Here is a 13,559-nt window from a genome sequence, read left to right on the forward strand (position 1 = left end):
AGAATTTATTCTTTTTCTACCAACTGGCCCTGAACACCTGGACCCTCCGATCATTTAGTTCGTAGAGAAAACAAGAGATAAAAATTCAAAAATCACATTGTTTTAATCTTTACAACAAAACATTAAATTCAGTTATATGAAAGCATCACTTGACAAAACGGCACCAAACGTCACCATCCATGTCGATAATTAGAGTAAAACTGAAACGTGACCAGCCCGCTGCTGCCTCCTGCTGGAGAGGTGCCGCAGCAGCAGCCTGTCTAAAACATACACCCAGTAAAATGTGTTTATTATAAGAAAATAGTGGCGGCCATTTTCCTCTGAGCTATGAAAACCAACCAGGAATATGTACAGCAGCTGATTATCAAAAACACACAACACAGTAGTGCATCAGTTTATAAAGGATTGGATCCACGGCGGGAATCCTGGTGGAAATACAAAAACACACAGTGGATATGACATCTACAGTGAACCTGTGGGTTCAAAGGTCACCATAGGCCCAGAGGACATGCAGGAGCGTGCACAGCGAGTTCTGATCTGCATCTGGAGTCTCCGCTTCAGAGGCTTCCTGAGAGTCGCTGGGGGGAGGGCAGTATTGCTGTCAGGTTTTTGGGGAACCAGGAGAAACCAGGAGAAACCAGGAGGAACCTGGAGGAACCAGGAGGACCAGGAGGAACCAGGTGGGCCAGGAGGAACCAGGTGGGCCAGGAGGAACCTTCATAAATCAGACCGTTTCTGTGTTCACATCGGAGCGTTCCCTCTGGAGGCGGAACTGGTTTTAGCAGTATGTTTATCAGCAGTAAATTATTTCATCTTGGTTAGCTTAGGATTTCTTTAAATCACTGAAATGAACGTAGAGAGGCCTTCAAAGCTCTGATTTTGGAAAACTTTTCACAGTTTTGGTTCCTTATCAGAAATGAACAAATATTTTCCTATAAATTGTAAATGTATTCATAATTTAGGGTACATTATTCAGAAATTTAAATTTGTCCAATTTAACACTAATAACCCTAAGTGCAGTGACACGTGCGGACTAGTGAAGGAGAGGCTCATCTGTCATCATGGAAAAATAATAAATAATGATAAAACAATTTATATTGCTATTTTCACCCTGTGGTTTGTACTGTAAAGTATTTATTTGTCATGCAGCTTAACCAATTCTGATGATTTTTTTCTTCAAAATCGCTGAATTTTCCCATTTTCCCATTCAAATGCTCAGAAGGTGAGGCAGCAGGAAGCCGCGCCTCAGCTGGACTAATCAACGTCTCACTGGCTGCCAGTCTGTGGCAGCAGCTCCTCCTGTCTGAACGGCGCCAATAAAATGGTTAAAAAACATTTCATATATCAACTGATATTCCATCATTAAGCTCATCTATATAATGTTCAGTGTTTCTTGCCTCCAACTGTGTGTGTAACGTGTTTATGCTGAGCAGCGATCAGAAACCAGAGAACAGACTGGAGCTAGCCCTGGAGCTAACCATGGAGCTAACCGTGGAGCTAGCCCTGGAGCTAACCGTGGAGCTAACCGTGGAGCTAGCCCTGGAGCTAACCATGGAGCTAACCGTGGAGCTAGCCCTGGAGCTAACCGTGGAGCTAGCCCTGGAGCTAGCCGGGGAGCTAACCATGGAGCTAGCCCTGGAGCTAACCGTGGAGCTAGCCCTGGAGCTAACCGTGGAGCTTAGCCCTGGAGCTAGCCCTGGAGCTAACCGTGGAGCTAGCCCTGGAGCTAACCGTGGAGCTAGCCTTGGAGCAAACCCTGGAGCTAGCCGGGGAGCTAACCATGGAGCTAGCCCTGGAGCTAACCCTGGAGCTAGCCCTGGAGCTAACCATGGAGCTAACCGTGGAGCTAGCCCTGGAGCTAACCGTGGAGCTAACCGTGGAGCTAACCGTGGAGCTAGCCCTGGAGCTAACCGTGGAGCTAGCCCTGGAGCTAACCGTGGAGCTAGCCTTGGAGCTAACCCTGGAGCTAGCCGGGGAGCTAACCATGGAGCTAGCCCTGGAGCTAACCCTGGAGCTAGCCCTGGAGCTAGCCGGGGAGCTAGCCCTGGAGGTAGCCGGGGAGCTAGCCCTGGAGCTAACCGTGGAGCTAGCCCTGGAGCTAGCCGGGGAGCTAGTCCTGGAGCTAGCCGGGGAGCTAGTCCTGGAGGTAGCCGGGGAGCAAGCCCTGGAGCTAGCCGGGGAGCTAACCGTGGAGCTAGCCCTGGAGCTAGCCGGGGAGCTAGCCCTGGAGCTTAGCCCTGGAGCTAGCCCTGGAGCTTAGCCCTGGAGCTAACCCTGGAGCTAGCCCTGGAGCTAACCCTGGAGCTAGCCCTGAAGCTAACCGTGGAGCTAACCCTGGAGCTAGCCCTGGAGCTAGCCCTGGAGCTAGCCCTGGAGCTAGCCGTGGTTGTTGTAAAGTGCAGCGATATATTTATAGTTTTCTCCTCTTACTCCATCAATCACTTATTAATAATCACAAAATAAACATTAAGCCTAAAACCAAACTACTGCAACAGACTGAATGTTCTGATCTTTGTGTGGGAAACAAAAAAATATACATTTTTTGTTTTGTTGTCAGATGCTATGGCAACGAGTCTGCACGTAGCTGCGCTCGGACAGAGTGAGAAAGAAATGGTTTTGAGTTGGACTTTAACGGTTTGAATATGAAATGAATATGATGTACATGTCCAAGTCTGATTGAGGTAACAGAACATTCAGAGTTGTTATTGTTACCCTCCATATGTAAACAATAACATGCAGGGTCTGCATCTGTAGATATGATTATGATAAACCTCACCGCACGTCACTGCCGAAGGGACAGTCACTGAATTAACAGAAAAAAGGATGACATCTAGTGGTGGTTATTAGAACTACACAGGTTTAAAAACCTAATTAAACCACATCTGATTTAACTCATCTGTAAATTTCATTTGTAAAATCCTTAAAAATGACTGAACAGTTTCTCTGTCCACGCCTAGGGGCGGGGACTATCTGTGGGTAATGGAGAGTCCGACCAATCAGAGAGCAGGATTCTCTGACGTTCAGAGTTGTGCAGGTAATACTTAAACAACCTTATGCAGAAATGTTGGATTTTCCCGTTAAATCTCATAGTGCAAGTCGTTGAGCTCCAGTCTGGTGTAATGGCGCCGGTCGAAGGACTCCATGGCCTTCCGGCCGCCCACCGCCAGCGCCAGCGTCAGCACGGCCAGCGCCAGCACCATGAAGGCCAACACACCGCCCTTCAGCGCCCCCTGGGCCGCCACCACTTTCCCCCGGCTGGAGCTGGAGTTCAGGGTGGGGTGGCCCGGTTGGAGGTCCGGCTCTGTCTGGACCGGGTCTTTGGGAATGAAGATCAGACTTGGCGATTGAGCTGTCACTGTGGCGGTTGGCTCGGTGGTGGAGGTACGCTGGGCAGTGGTGGAGGTACGCTGGGCGGAGGTGGAGGTACGCTGGGCGGAGGTGGAGGTACGCTGGGCGGTGGTGGAGGTACGCTGGGCGGAGGTGGAGGTACGCTGGGCGGAGGTGGAGGTACGCTGGGCGGAGGTGGAGGTACGCTGGGCGGTGGAGAAGGTGGCTGTAGTCGTTGGGGTTGTACTGGTTGTACTGGTGGTTGGAGCCACAGTGGTGGTTGTAGCTGAAGTTGTAGTTTCTAGAACACTAGAATGTTTATCTTCCACCTCCTTCCTTCCTGTTTCACCAGGAAGTGATGTCATGGAGCTGGGAGCTGTTTGGGTGGTGGTGGTGAGGATTGGATGAGATTTTCCTTTCTTGGTGGTTTTGTTTTGCTTCTTGCTGGTTTTGTTGGGTTTTCTGGTGGGAGAGGATCCCATGGTGGTGGTTGTGGTGGTGTTGGTGGGTGGAGTCCCTGCAGGCTCTGTGGCAATGATGATGATGGGTGGGGAAGGCTCTGGGGTGGAGTGCAGTGCCTGGGCAGTGGTCGGTGTGCCGATTGTGCTGGTGGCTGGTGTAGTTGGTGCTGATGTGATAGAGGTGGAGGTGCTGGTAGGATGGAGTGTGGTTGTCATGGGAAGAGGTCTCAGTGTGGGTGGATGACTTAAACCTGAGCAGGAGAGAAGAAAGTTGAAGTGTTGTGACATTTTGGCCACAAGAGGGCATCAGAGATATAGAATTATCGCTGCTGATCTGTTTATGGAAGACCATAACTGCCATGAAAGACAAAAAAAAAAGTCCAAAAGCAAGCCATAATTCTGACATAAAGAATCATAATTTAAAAAATTAAGTCAATTTTGAGTTTTAAAGTCACAATTTTGAGGTGAAAAGTCTTCATTTTGAAAAAATAAAATCTTGATAAGAAGTTATTCTTTTAAATGTTAAAGTCATAATTCTGCATTTTAAAGTAAAAATTTTGAGACCGTCAATTTTGAAAAAAAAAACACAAGGTATAATTCTGCAAAAGAAATTCCAAATTTTAATTTAAAAGCCATCATTTGAGTTTTAAAGTCATAATAAAATAGTCAACTTTGTGACTATTTTATAATAATTTCACGCTTTAAAGTAAGTTATTAAATTTAAAGTCATAATTTCAGGAGCATGACTTTTTCTCAAAATTATGACTCTGAAAGTCAAAATTATGAAAATTATTCTGAAAATTATAATTTTTATTCTCATAATGAAGGTTTTAAAGTTGGTGATTCTGACTTTCTGTCAGGCTTTTATGTTTTCTTTCATGGCACAGATGGGCTTCCATACAGGTGAAAGAGAAAAGCAGCAGACCTTTGTAGATGTCGGAGGTGTTGCTGCCCTCGGTGGTTTTCATCAGAGGACAGTCTGACTCGGTGGGACAGTGGAACAGCAGGCAGTTGCCTTCGCCAGGGTGTTTGTTGGCTTTGAACATGGCCGTGTTGCACCGAGCGCCTTCAGAAAACAGAGCACAGGTGGCACTTCAGCTCACTGATCACTAGATGGCAGTAAATGTTGCATATTGAACCTTTAACTGACAGTAAACACAGTCAACCTGCTATGCTGCTGGTCCACCAGGCTCAGCCGGGTCACGGTACCAGAACACTTTCTGGTTCCGGTTGTTGAACTTGTGTCTTCACAGTGAGAACGATCCGAGTTAAATTCAGTTTATGGTTAAATGGTAAAATGAAAAATCTGTAGATTGGGAATTTTTGTATCCTTTTAACACAAGTGAACGGAATATTTTCTGTATTTGACTGGTTGTTTTTTTAAAACAACTGGAAAATTTAAAACCCATTGGTCACTTGACAGGTTATAATTTACACCCTCGGGGGTCAGGGGTCAGCGCGGCCCACGTTTGGAGGCCTCAGACCTCGACGCCGTGGGTTCGACTCCCGGTCCCTGCGACCTTTGCCGCATGTCTTCCCTTCTCCTCGCCCTCCTTCCTGTCTGCCTACTGTTGAAAACATGAGCCACTAGCGCCGCTAAAACTCTTCAGAGAAAAAAATGATAAAATAAAAAAATAATTTCCACCCTTGGCTGGAGCACATGGTCAGATGCTATAGACTTTATGGCAGAAGCAACTGAAATCAATCAATAAAAAAATCCTTTCTGAACATCATCTCATGTTTGGATTCAATGTGTCTTTCTGACACGGCGCTGACGGCGCTGGAGCGTCTGGCTGGGAAGAAATGAGGCGTTTAATTCCAGTGTCCAGTGAAAACTCAAGAGATACAACGTTGCATTAATCCATTTGCACAGAGGAGCAGGCAGTTTATCCAGAGGAAATAAATGAAGCTGCAGAAGTTAATTAGACTGTAACATACGCAGCGCTGCGAAGAGTTAAACTGAACTCATGCTGGGTTTTAACAGATGGAAGACGTGACATCAAAACCACCCAAAAAAAAAAAAAAAACTTGGAAAAGCACACAAACAAACAACGGCGCAGGGAAGAAAAAGTTGAGTTGATCTTTCTGGGTGTGGATCAGTCAGATCCACCGAGAGGAAACGGTGAGGCTCAGCTTCAGAGCAGCAGGTGAAGTCCTGCTAATTTCACTTCAGTTTCATTTCATAAATTATTGGGGCTTCTGTCAGTCACTGGGTTTTGTCACTAGAGAAAAAGTTCGATGCATTTATCTGGTTTATGTGATGGAATCTGGTTCTACTAGGCGAATATTAACTGAATTGCATGAAAATGTGGCTAAATATCCTGATGCTGATTCTAATTTGATTTATTTTTATCAGTCATGATAAAAATAAACATGACTGATTGTTTTTAATGCTGTTGGTCAAAATGATGGAGAACAAAAAGTCCAACTCTGCCTTTTAAACATCAGAATAACGGATCACTGCTGGCCTGGTTCTGATGAAACCTTCTGGTCCAATCAGAAGCTCTGGCCGCCATCTCTGCTCTGAACAGATTCCTTAAAGGGACGGTATCGTGTAAAATCAACAAATATTTTTCATTCATCAGGAACAAACCTGCAGTGTTGCTTTGATTCATTAATGCAAATCCTTTAATCTCCATTGCAACCATTCAGTTCCCCGAAACGCCTGGATGAACCTAGCCCCGCCTTCGAGGCTTCGCTCCTCCCCCACTCAGCTCCTTCAGACTAGCCAGCAGCAATTAGCAATCAGCTGCTGAGCTCCTTTTAGGAGCTGCTGCTCAAAGCAACGCAGGTAAAACCCATAAAGGGTTAATAGAGGAGCCATTTTGGGACAACTTCCTGGAGGCGGAGCTTCAGAAACAGAAGGAGCTTCTTAAAGAGACAAAGGCTCAATTTGAAGAGGTTAAATCAGGAAATAATTTTTTTTTACTCATATTTCATATATACAGAATTTTGCAACAGCTGAAGGTATCATAGTTACTGATGAAACTATAAAATGGCTGAAAACAGAGAACAGCGCCCCTTTAACTGGGACAGATTCCTGACCAGAACCAGTCCGGATCAGCGGTTCTCCTCCTCAGCGACTCAGGTTCGGTCCAGTTCCAGCATGAAAACACTGATGAAGCAGAGATGATAACCAGCGGTTCTGATCTGGTACCAGATGTTCTGATCTGGTACCAGATTCTGGTCGGGTCTCACCTGTTCCGACCTCTGTGGAGCAGCAGGCCTTGACGCAGTCCTGCTCTGACAGCTTCGACTGGGCCATCATGGCCGCCGCGTCCCGGCTCAGCGCCGCCCGGACGTTGACGGCGGCGCCCTGATGCTGCCGGTAGAAACACATCTCCGGTTCCAGAGCTGCAGCAGGAAATGACATCAGCAGCATCACGATGAGCAGCCAGGGCAAAGGTCGGAGGTCGGCCTGGGGAGTCATGGCTGCGGAGTTTCGGCTGGGATCACAAAGGCCTCAAAACGGATCCAGTGGAGGTTCTGGAGAGGAGCAACAGAACGCAGTGAGTTCCTCTGGAGGTTCTGGAACCGACAGAAAACATCCAGCAGCAGCTGCAGCTCCTTCCTCAGATGATGATGTTCAAACGCTCGCCGTCCCAGATCTGTCCCTCCTCTGCTCGGCGCCACAAAGAGCCGAATCGGACCCGGACAAAGGAGGAAAATAGAAATCTAAAAATGGATCTGCTCCTGAAGGAGGAGGATCCATTTTTAGATTCCTTCATTGAGGTCAGGAAACAAACCAGGCTGAGAGGAAGAATGGATCAGAACCGGGCCGGAGTCAGAGTTCTGCTGCAAAAAGACAAGTCGTGTTCTGGATCAGCCAGAACTCAGAGACCTGCCGGGTCCAAACAGAACCTGCACAGAACCTAACAGGACTGGAAAGAAACAGCCAGAAAAACCCAGTAGAACCAAAACTCACCAGAGTCTCAGCCTTATGGGTCCAGAGTCCGGTCAGCAGAACTTTGACCCGTTAGCAGCACGGTTCCTCTAATCAGAACTTCTCAGCAGCTGATAACATTTGGAGCAGAACCGCCCAATCCAGAACCTGTTGGGTTCTAAGATTAACCGGTTCTGATCCGATCACACTCTGGGCTTTATCAGTTCTAGCTTCATCAGAAGAGCAGGTGGTGGTTCCGGTTCCGGTTCTAGATTCTCAAACCATCAGCAGTTGAACCAGACCCCGGTGTTCTGGTTCTGATCCAGTTCCGTGAGACCAGAACTCTTCCACAGAACCCAGGTTTGGGTTCAGAACCACTTTCACTCATTCATTTAGAAATGTTCAACTTCCTGGTTCAACATTTAGTTGCAAGTTATTAAATCTGTAGCAAAATCAATAAATCAATAACTCGCTGACTGCCACAAATAGACTATCAAAATAAAAGCTTCTGGATCCAAATCACTTCCTGATTCAGAGTTGATCCCAGTTATTGATGAGCCGATTAGCATTTTAGATTCTGGGCTCCAAACTAAATATTTAGCTCAATAACTTATTAAATATTCAGTTTGAAACGGAAACATTTATAAATGATTAATGGACATATTAATACCTGTAGTAATAATAATAACCAGGACCTGCAGGCCCCTCATGGGGCCCATTTTATGTGGTACCACAAAGAGGTTAAAGGGTCAACAATATGTTAGTCGTTTCCAGAAGAGGCCCGGTTATTGTCATCAAATATATGGGGTCAGTATGGAAGCCAGCTGGTCCCACATGGGGCCCAATTCAGGAGGAATCAGTTTAGTTCACTAAGAAAATGTAAATATAACAGCTGGAAACAGAAAACCCCCCGATTGGACCCAAACCAGCGTTACTGTTTCCTAAAGTGCGACTGATTCCTAGCCACCCATATGGGCCCCACGTAGAACTTAGATATGGGTCCCAAACAGGCTCTGTGTACCTCTAGAAGGTTTTACCCCATTACTGATGGCTTTTCAAGCTTACATAGTAATGGGCCCAATAAGGAGGCTGTGGGTATCATGGGGCCCATTCTCCAGCTCAGACGGGTCCCACAGTGAACTGAACCGAGTCAATCTGGACTTTGGAAATAAAAACCCAGGATCTCTAGCAGTTCCAGACTCTCAGACCTTATGGGTCACATGGTGGCTGAACTGGTTTTACCGGTAAACCGGTGTGAAACCAGTTCAGTGTGAAACCAGTTCAGTGTGAGTGAATCGGTTCTGGATCGGTGCTGTTCATGTTCAGAAAAACTGGATGTTTCCGGATTGTGGAAATATAAAACACCCCGTTTTAAAACATCCCGATCACAGCGCGCTAACTGGTTCTACTGGTTCCACTGGTTCTACTGGTTCTACTGGTTCCACTGGTTCTACTGATTCTACTGATTCTACTGGTTCTACTGGTTCCACTGGTTCTACTGGTTCTACTGGTTCTACTGATTCTACTGGTTCTACTGGTTCCACTGATTCTACTGGTTCTACTGGTTCCACTGGTTCCACTGATTCTACTGGTTCTACTGGTTCCACTGGTTCTACTGGTTCTACTGGTTCCACTGGTTCTACTGATTCTACTGATTCTACTGGTTCCACTGGTTCTACTGGTTCCACTGGTTCTACTGGTTCTACTGATTCTACTGGTTCTACTGGTTCCACTGGTTCTACTGGTTCCACTGGTTCCACTGGTTCTACTGGTTCTACTGCTGCCGATAAGCGGCACAAAGCGGCGGGATACCTGAGCGGTCAGCGGGGCTCCGTTCAGCTCAGCCCGGCCTCCATCGTCCTCCGGCGGTCAGTGTGTGGCGGCGGGTCGGTGCTTCACTGCAGGCTGGAGGAATTCAGCGGGTCCAGTTCACCAGAACCAGTTCAGTCTCAGTTAGCGGCCTCAGCCATCCCAGGACGACATGTTGGGAACGAAAGAAAAGCGGAGCAGGAAGGAGGGAACCGGCAGCACGTCCCGCTCAGAGCGCCTGCAAGGCGGCCAGCAGCTGCTCTCTGCCTCCGGATGCTGGTGCGCAGGTTCCGCTGCTGCTCTCCTCAGTCTGACCCATTTTAGTCTTTGTCCTCTGGAAGGGGGAGGGAAGAACCTGCAGCTCCAGTCTGAGCAAAACAAGCCCCGAAAATAACAAACATCAATTATTGCTAGAAAGACGCTTTATGGGCCTCAGCTGCAGAGGACGGAACATGAAACCAGTTTATTAATCAATGATTAAAGATCTGATGGAGAAAACATCTGAAAGAGAAGATGGTCTCCATGGAGAAACCAGTATCTGCTGTATGGAAAGCTGTTAGAGCATTTAACACCCGCTGAACAGGGCCGGCCCCAGAATCTGATCTGGGCCCCTTCAGAGCATCTGGGGCCCAGAATTACAAATTATTATTCATCTTCATAATAATTTAGTGTTATGAACATCAAATGCAGGAAGGTTTTGTTAGCTGGAAGCTAATTGAACATCACTGTTCGTTACTAGTTTACCAACTAAATATTTAGTCTGAATGTTCAGTTAGCAAGCTCAGGCTCCAAAAGAAATGTTTATGGAACTTGCTGATGAGCGGAAGTGGATTATCAAAATAAAAGCTGGAGTTGATTCTGAATCCTTTGATGCCGATGAAGTCATTGTCTCGGAACATCAGTAATTTAAACTGAACTGTTTTAAACTGAACTGTTCAAGAGAAGAAACGAAACAGGACTTTTTAAAGAGGTTCAAAAAACACAGCTTTTATTTTTATAGTCCACTTCCTATTATCAGCAAGATAACAGGAAGTGTTATCTTGCAAAACTGAACATTAAATAAACTGTTTTAAAGTAAAACATTTAGAAATAAACAACATGGTGAAAATATGAACCCACATTTTTTTTCTTTTGCAAAATGACCCAAAAATAATAAATCTTTGTAACTTTATTAATCTTTTATTGTGAAAATGTTTATCTCTTCATGCTGGTTGGATATTGTATGGAATGACATTAATGACAGAAATGTTTTTTCGTTTTCAGACATGACAGACTGAGAAACTTGATTCAGAACAAACAGACCTCGGTCCACATGAAGACCGGATTCTGTCTCTGCTCCACCAGAACCTGAAACCCAAACAGCTGAGCCGTCTGACCTTCACTCTGACCTTCACTCTGACCTCTGCAGGGTTTTATTACAACAGAGAAACAGTAAAAATGTCCATTGGGATCCGATCAAGTTCTGCCCTCAAAAACAAAAATTAATCTGCAGCTTTGGTTCCTCAGCGGTTCCGATAAACCTGACCAGTTGAAGCACAGAGAAGGTTCTAGTCGCTGGTTCTGATCTTGCCAGATGGTTCTGAGTTCATGCAGAAGCTTCCTGACAAATCGGACCTCGACTCACTCCACATCCTCCATCTCCACATCTCCATGGCAATCAGGCCCCCTCTTCTTCCTCTTCTTTGGAGCAGCTGATGAGGAAGAGGACATCTTCTTCTTCTGTGGTTCTGGTTCCACTGAGAACAAAACATTTTAGACTGAAGTTAGACACACAGTCGGACCCGAGTTCTCCTGCTGGCAGCCAGACGGGTCAGAACCAGAAGCAGGTTTCACCAACTCAAATCTAAGATGTTTTTAAAGGCTGTTATGAATTAAATGTAAGACTTTTATCACCACAGAAATGTACAAAAGAAAATCTCACATTCACACGTATATGATATTTGAAACTACTGAGGAAACTAGCTAGTCGCTAGTCGTTAGCTTCATCGTCCAGCTAACCGGCAGTAAACCCAAATAAGCTAGCTGCTAGCGATGCTAATCTTCCAGCACCTAGAAATTCATTCAGAAATTATTTTTAATTCAGAAACTAATTTTTCTGTTCAAAATTTTATTTTTGTTTTGTGATCGAGAAAAGAAAAATAAAACGTTTATAAAGAAAAATCTATAAGGTTTCAAATTCCATCAGTTCATATTTAAAAAAAAAATAGGTCTGCGCATTAAATTATGTTACTTAAACTATCACTACTAGGTGAGCTTAGCCATCTGTTTTTTATTAAATTATATAAAAAAACAAACAAAATCAAAGTACTATTCAAAAATATAATTTTATAAAAAAAAACTCAAGCAGAACAACATTATTTTTCGTAAACCTTCGAATTAATTCAAAACTCCCAGGAATAGGAAATGCCATTCTCTATATAATCTTTTTATTTCTTGCACCTTTATTAGGTAACTAGCTAGCGTTAGCAGCTAGTTAGCGGTAGCCCCGACCGACTCAGTTCACAGTTCATAACGAAGATGTCTGCATGTGTCTGAAGCATTCCCCTCATAGAAAAATAACAATTATGAAATAGTTCTGCTGCGGCTCAATGGAGGCGGAGCGTCGTTTGGACCTTCAGGTGAGTCACAGGTTCTACCTTCCATGGACGATTTCTCTGTCTGCAGGTGCTGCAGCTGCTGCAGCAGCTTCCGCCTCTTCTTCCCAGAGAGCGTGATGTTGGCTCTGGGGCTGGACCTGAGGGACACGGAGAACAGGTGAGAGGAGGACAGGACACGGAGACAGGTGAGGAGGGGGAGGACTCCATCTGCAGCACTGACCTTCTCTTCTTCAGGTGATGGACGGTGATGATGTCTCGGTCTACTACGGCTCCGATTATCTGGTTCTGCTTCTTCTTCTGCCGGCCCAGAACCCGGCGCCGCTTGAAGAGCTTCTTCCCGAGCTCCTGAAGAAAACCAGGACAGGTCAAAGGTTAGGAGGCTTCAGGAGGAGTATCAAGCAAAGATGACCAACCAGAAGGAGGCGCTGTTTTGAAACATCTTTGTCAGAACAGAACTGAGGAGGACCATGTTGTGATAGTAACCAAACTAAAATCTGTTCCACATTTTTTTCATATTGGAGGAAAAAATTAAACATTTTAAAAATAACCGAAAACCGACAGGACTGACCGTCTGCCTCTTGTGACGTCATCACAACCAAGTGGACAGGGCAGCTAGATTACAGGAGGGCAGATATTCCTTTAATCAATAACTGAACCTTTAATTGATAAATAAACCTGACATCCGGTTCTGACCAAATGGACCTTGAAGGATTCTGACGGATGGTCCAGAAACTTCTGGCCGGTAGCTTTAATGTTCTGCCAGCTTCCGTTAGTTCAGCAAGTGGATCAGAACCGGAACCTTCTGGACCACTGACTCGCAGCTTTCAGTTCGGCTGACCCGAACCCAGAACCCGTCAGAACCGTTTGCTCCGTATTCTTACCGTCTTGGGTCTGTTTATCTTCCCCCCTGGAGGCGCCATGTCGCTCCTCTTCTCCACGAGGGCCAGAACCGCCCTTCTTCTGCTGCTGCTTCAGCGCCAGACAGCGCAACACCGCCCCCTGTGGCCAAACTCGAGATTACTCTGCAAACCCAAGCCGTCTCATGCAGAACCAGAACCAGAACCAGAACCTCTCTGTTCAGACGGCTCATAAGAAAAGCAGCAGAACCTCCCTTTAAACTGCAGCCCGAAAGTGTTTATATTTTAGTCAAATGCTCACCGTAATCTAATGTCATAAGATTTAGCTGAAGTTAAATACTGTTTAATATTCATAGAACACACACACACACACACACACATATATATATATATATATGTGTGTGTGTGTGTGTGTGTGTGTGTTTGAAGCTGAGATTTATAGATTTATTAATATTATGGTAAGAATATGATTTTTATCTCCTGACTGAAATTACTGCAGCAAAGCTTTGACTGTGTAACCTCACAAACGGCGCCCCATAGTGGCCAGACAGAGGCACTGCTGGTGTAGCATATTTAGATTAAAACCAGATTTTAATCTATTTAGTTAATAGAAATTCTGTTTGAA

General features: G+C 45.5%; 2 protein-coding genes across 3 annotated transcripts; both read right to left on the reverse strand.

Moving 5' to 3' along the window:
• Positions 1 to 84: 84 nt before the first annotated feature.
• Positions 85 to 10,525, reverse strand: mansc1 (MANSC domain containing 1). 2 transcript variants are annotated; one of them, XM_055020743.1, is made up of 4 exons: positions 9,484 to 10,525; positions 6,987 to 7,274; positions 4,714 to 4,854; positions 85 to 4,039 (listed from the first exon to the last, which is right to left on the reverse strand). In XM_055020743.1, exons 2-4 carry the CDS (start codon positions 7,216 to 7,218, stop codon positions 3,078 to 3,080), a joined length of 1,335 nt encoding a protein of 444 aa, XP_054876718.1. In that variant the 5' UTR covers positions 7,219 to 7,274; positions 9,484 to 10,525; the 3' UTR covers positions 85 to 3,077. The 2 variants fall into 2 exon arrangements, with proteins under 2 accessions (XP_054876718.1, XP_054876719.1); XM_055020744.1 differs by lacking the exon at positions 9,484 to 10,525 and adding an exon at positions 7,714 to 7,769.
• A 108-nt stretch (positions 10,526 to 10,633) lies between these two features.
• Positions 10,634 to 13,080, reverse strand: cunh11orf98 (chromosome unknown C11orf98 homolog). Its single transcript, XM_055020745.1, has 4 exons — positions 12,959 to 13,080; positions 12,298 to 12,422; positions 12,117 to 12,214; positions 10,634 to 11,216 (listed from the first exon to the last, which is right to left on the reverse strand). The coding sequence occupies exons 1-4, from the start codon at positions 12,995 to 12,997 to the stop codon at positions 11,101 to 11,103; spliced, it is 378 nt and encodes a 125-aa protein (XP_054876720.1). The 5' UTR covers positions 12,998 to 13,080; the 3' UTR covers positions 10,634 to 11,100.
• Between the last annotated feature and the right edge of the window lie 479 nt (positions 13,081 to 13,559).

This window comes from Poeciliopsis prolifica, unplaced genomic scaffold (genome assembly GCF_027474105.1).
Source record: "Poeciliopsis prolifica strain line A6 unplaced genomic scaffold, Auburn_PproV2 SCAFFOLD070, whole genome shotgun sequence".
In the NCBI taxonomy this organism is placed as follows: domain Eukaryota; kingdom Metazoa; phylum Chordata; class Actinopteri; order Cyprinodontiformes; family Poeciliidae; genus Poeciliopsis; species Poeciliopsis prolifica.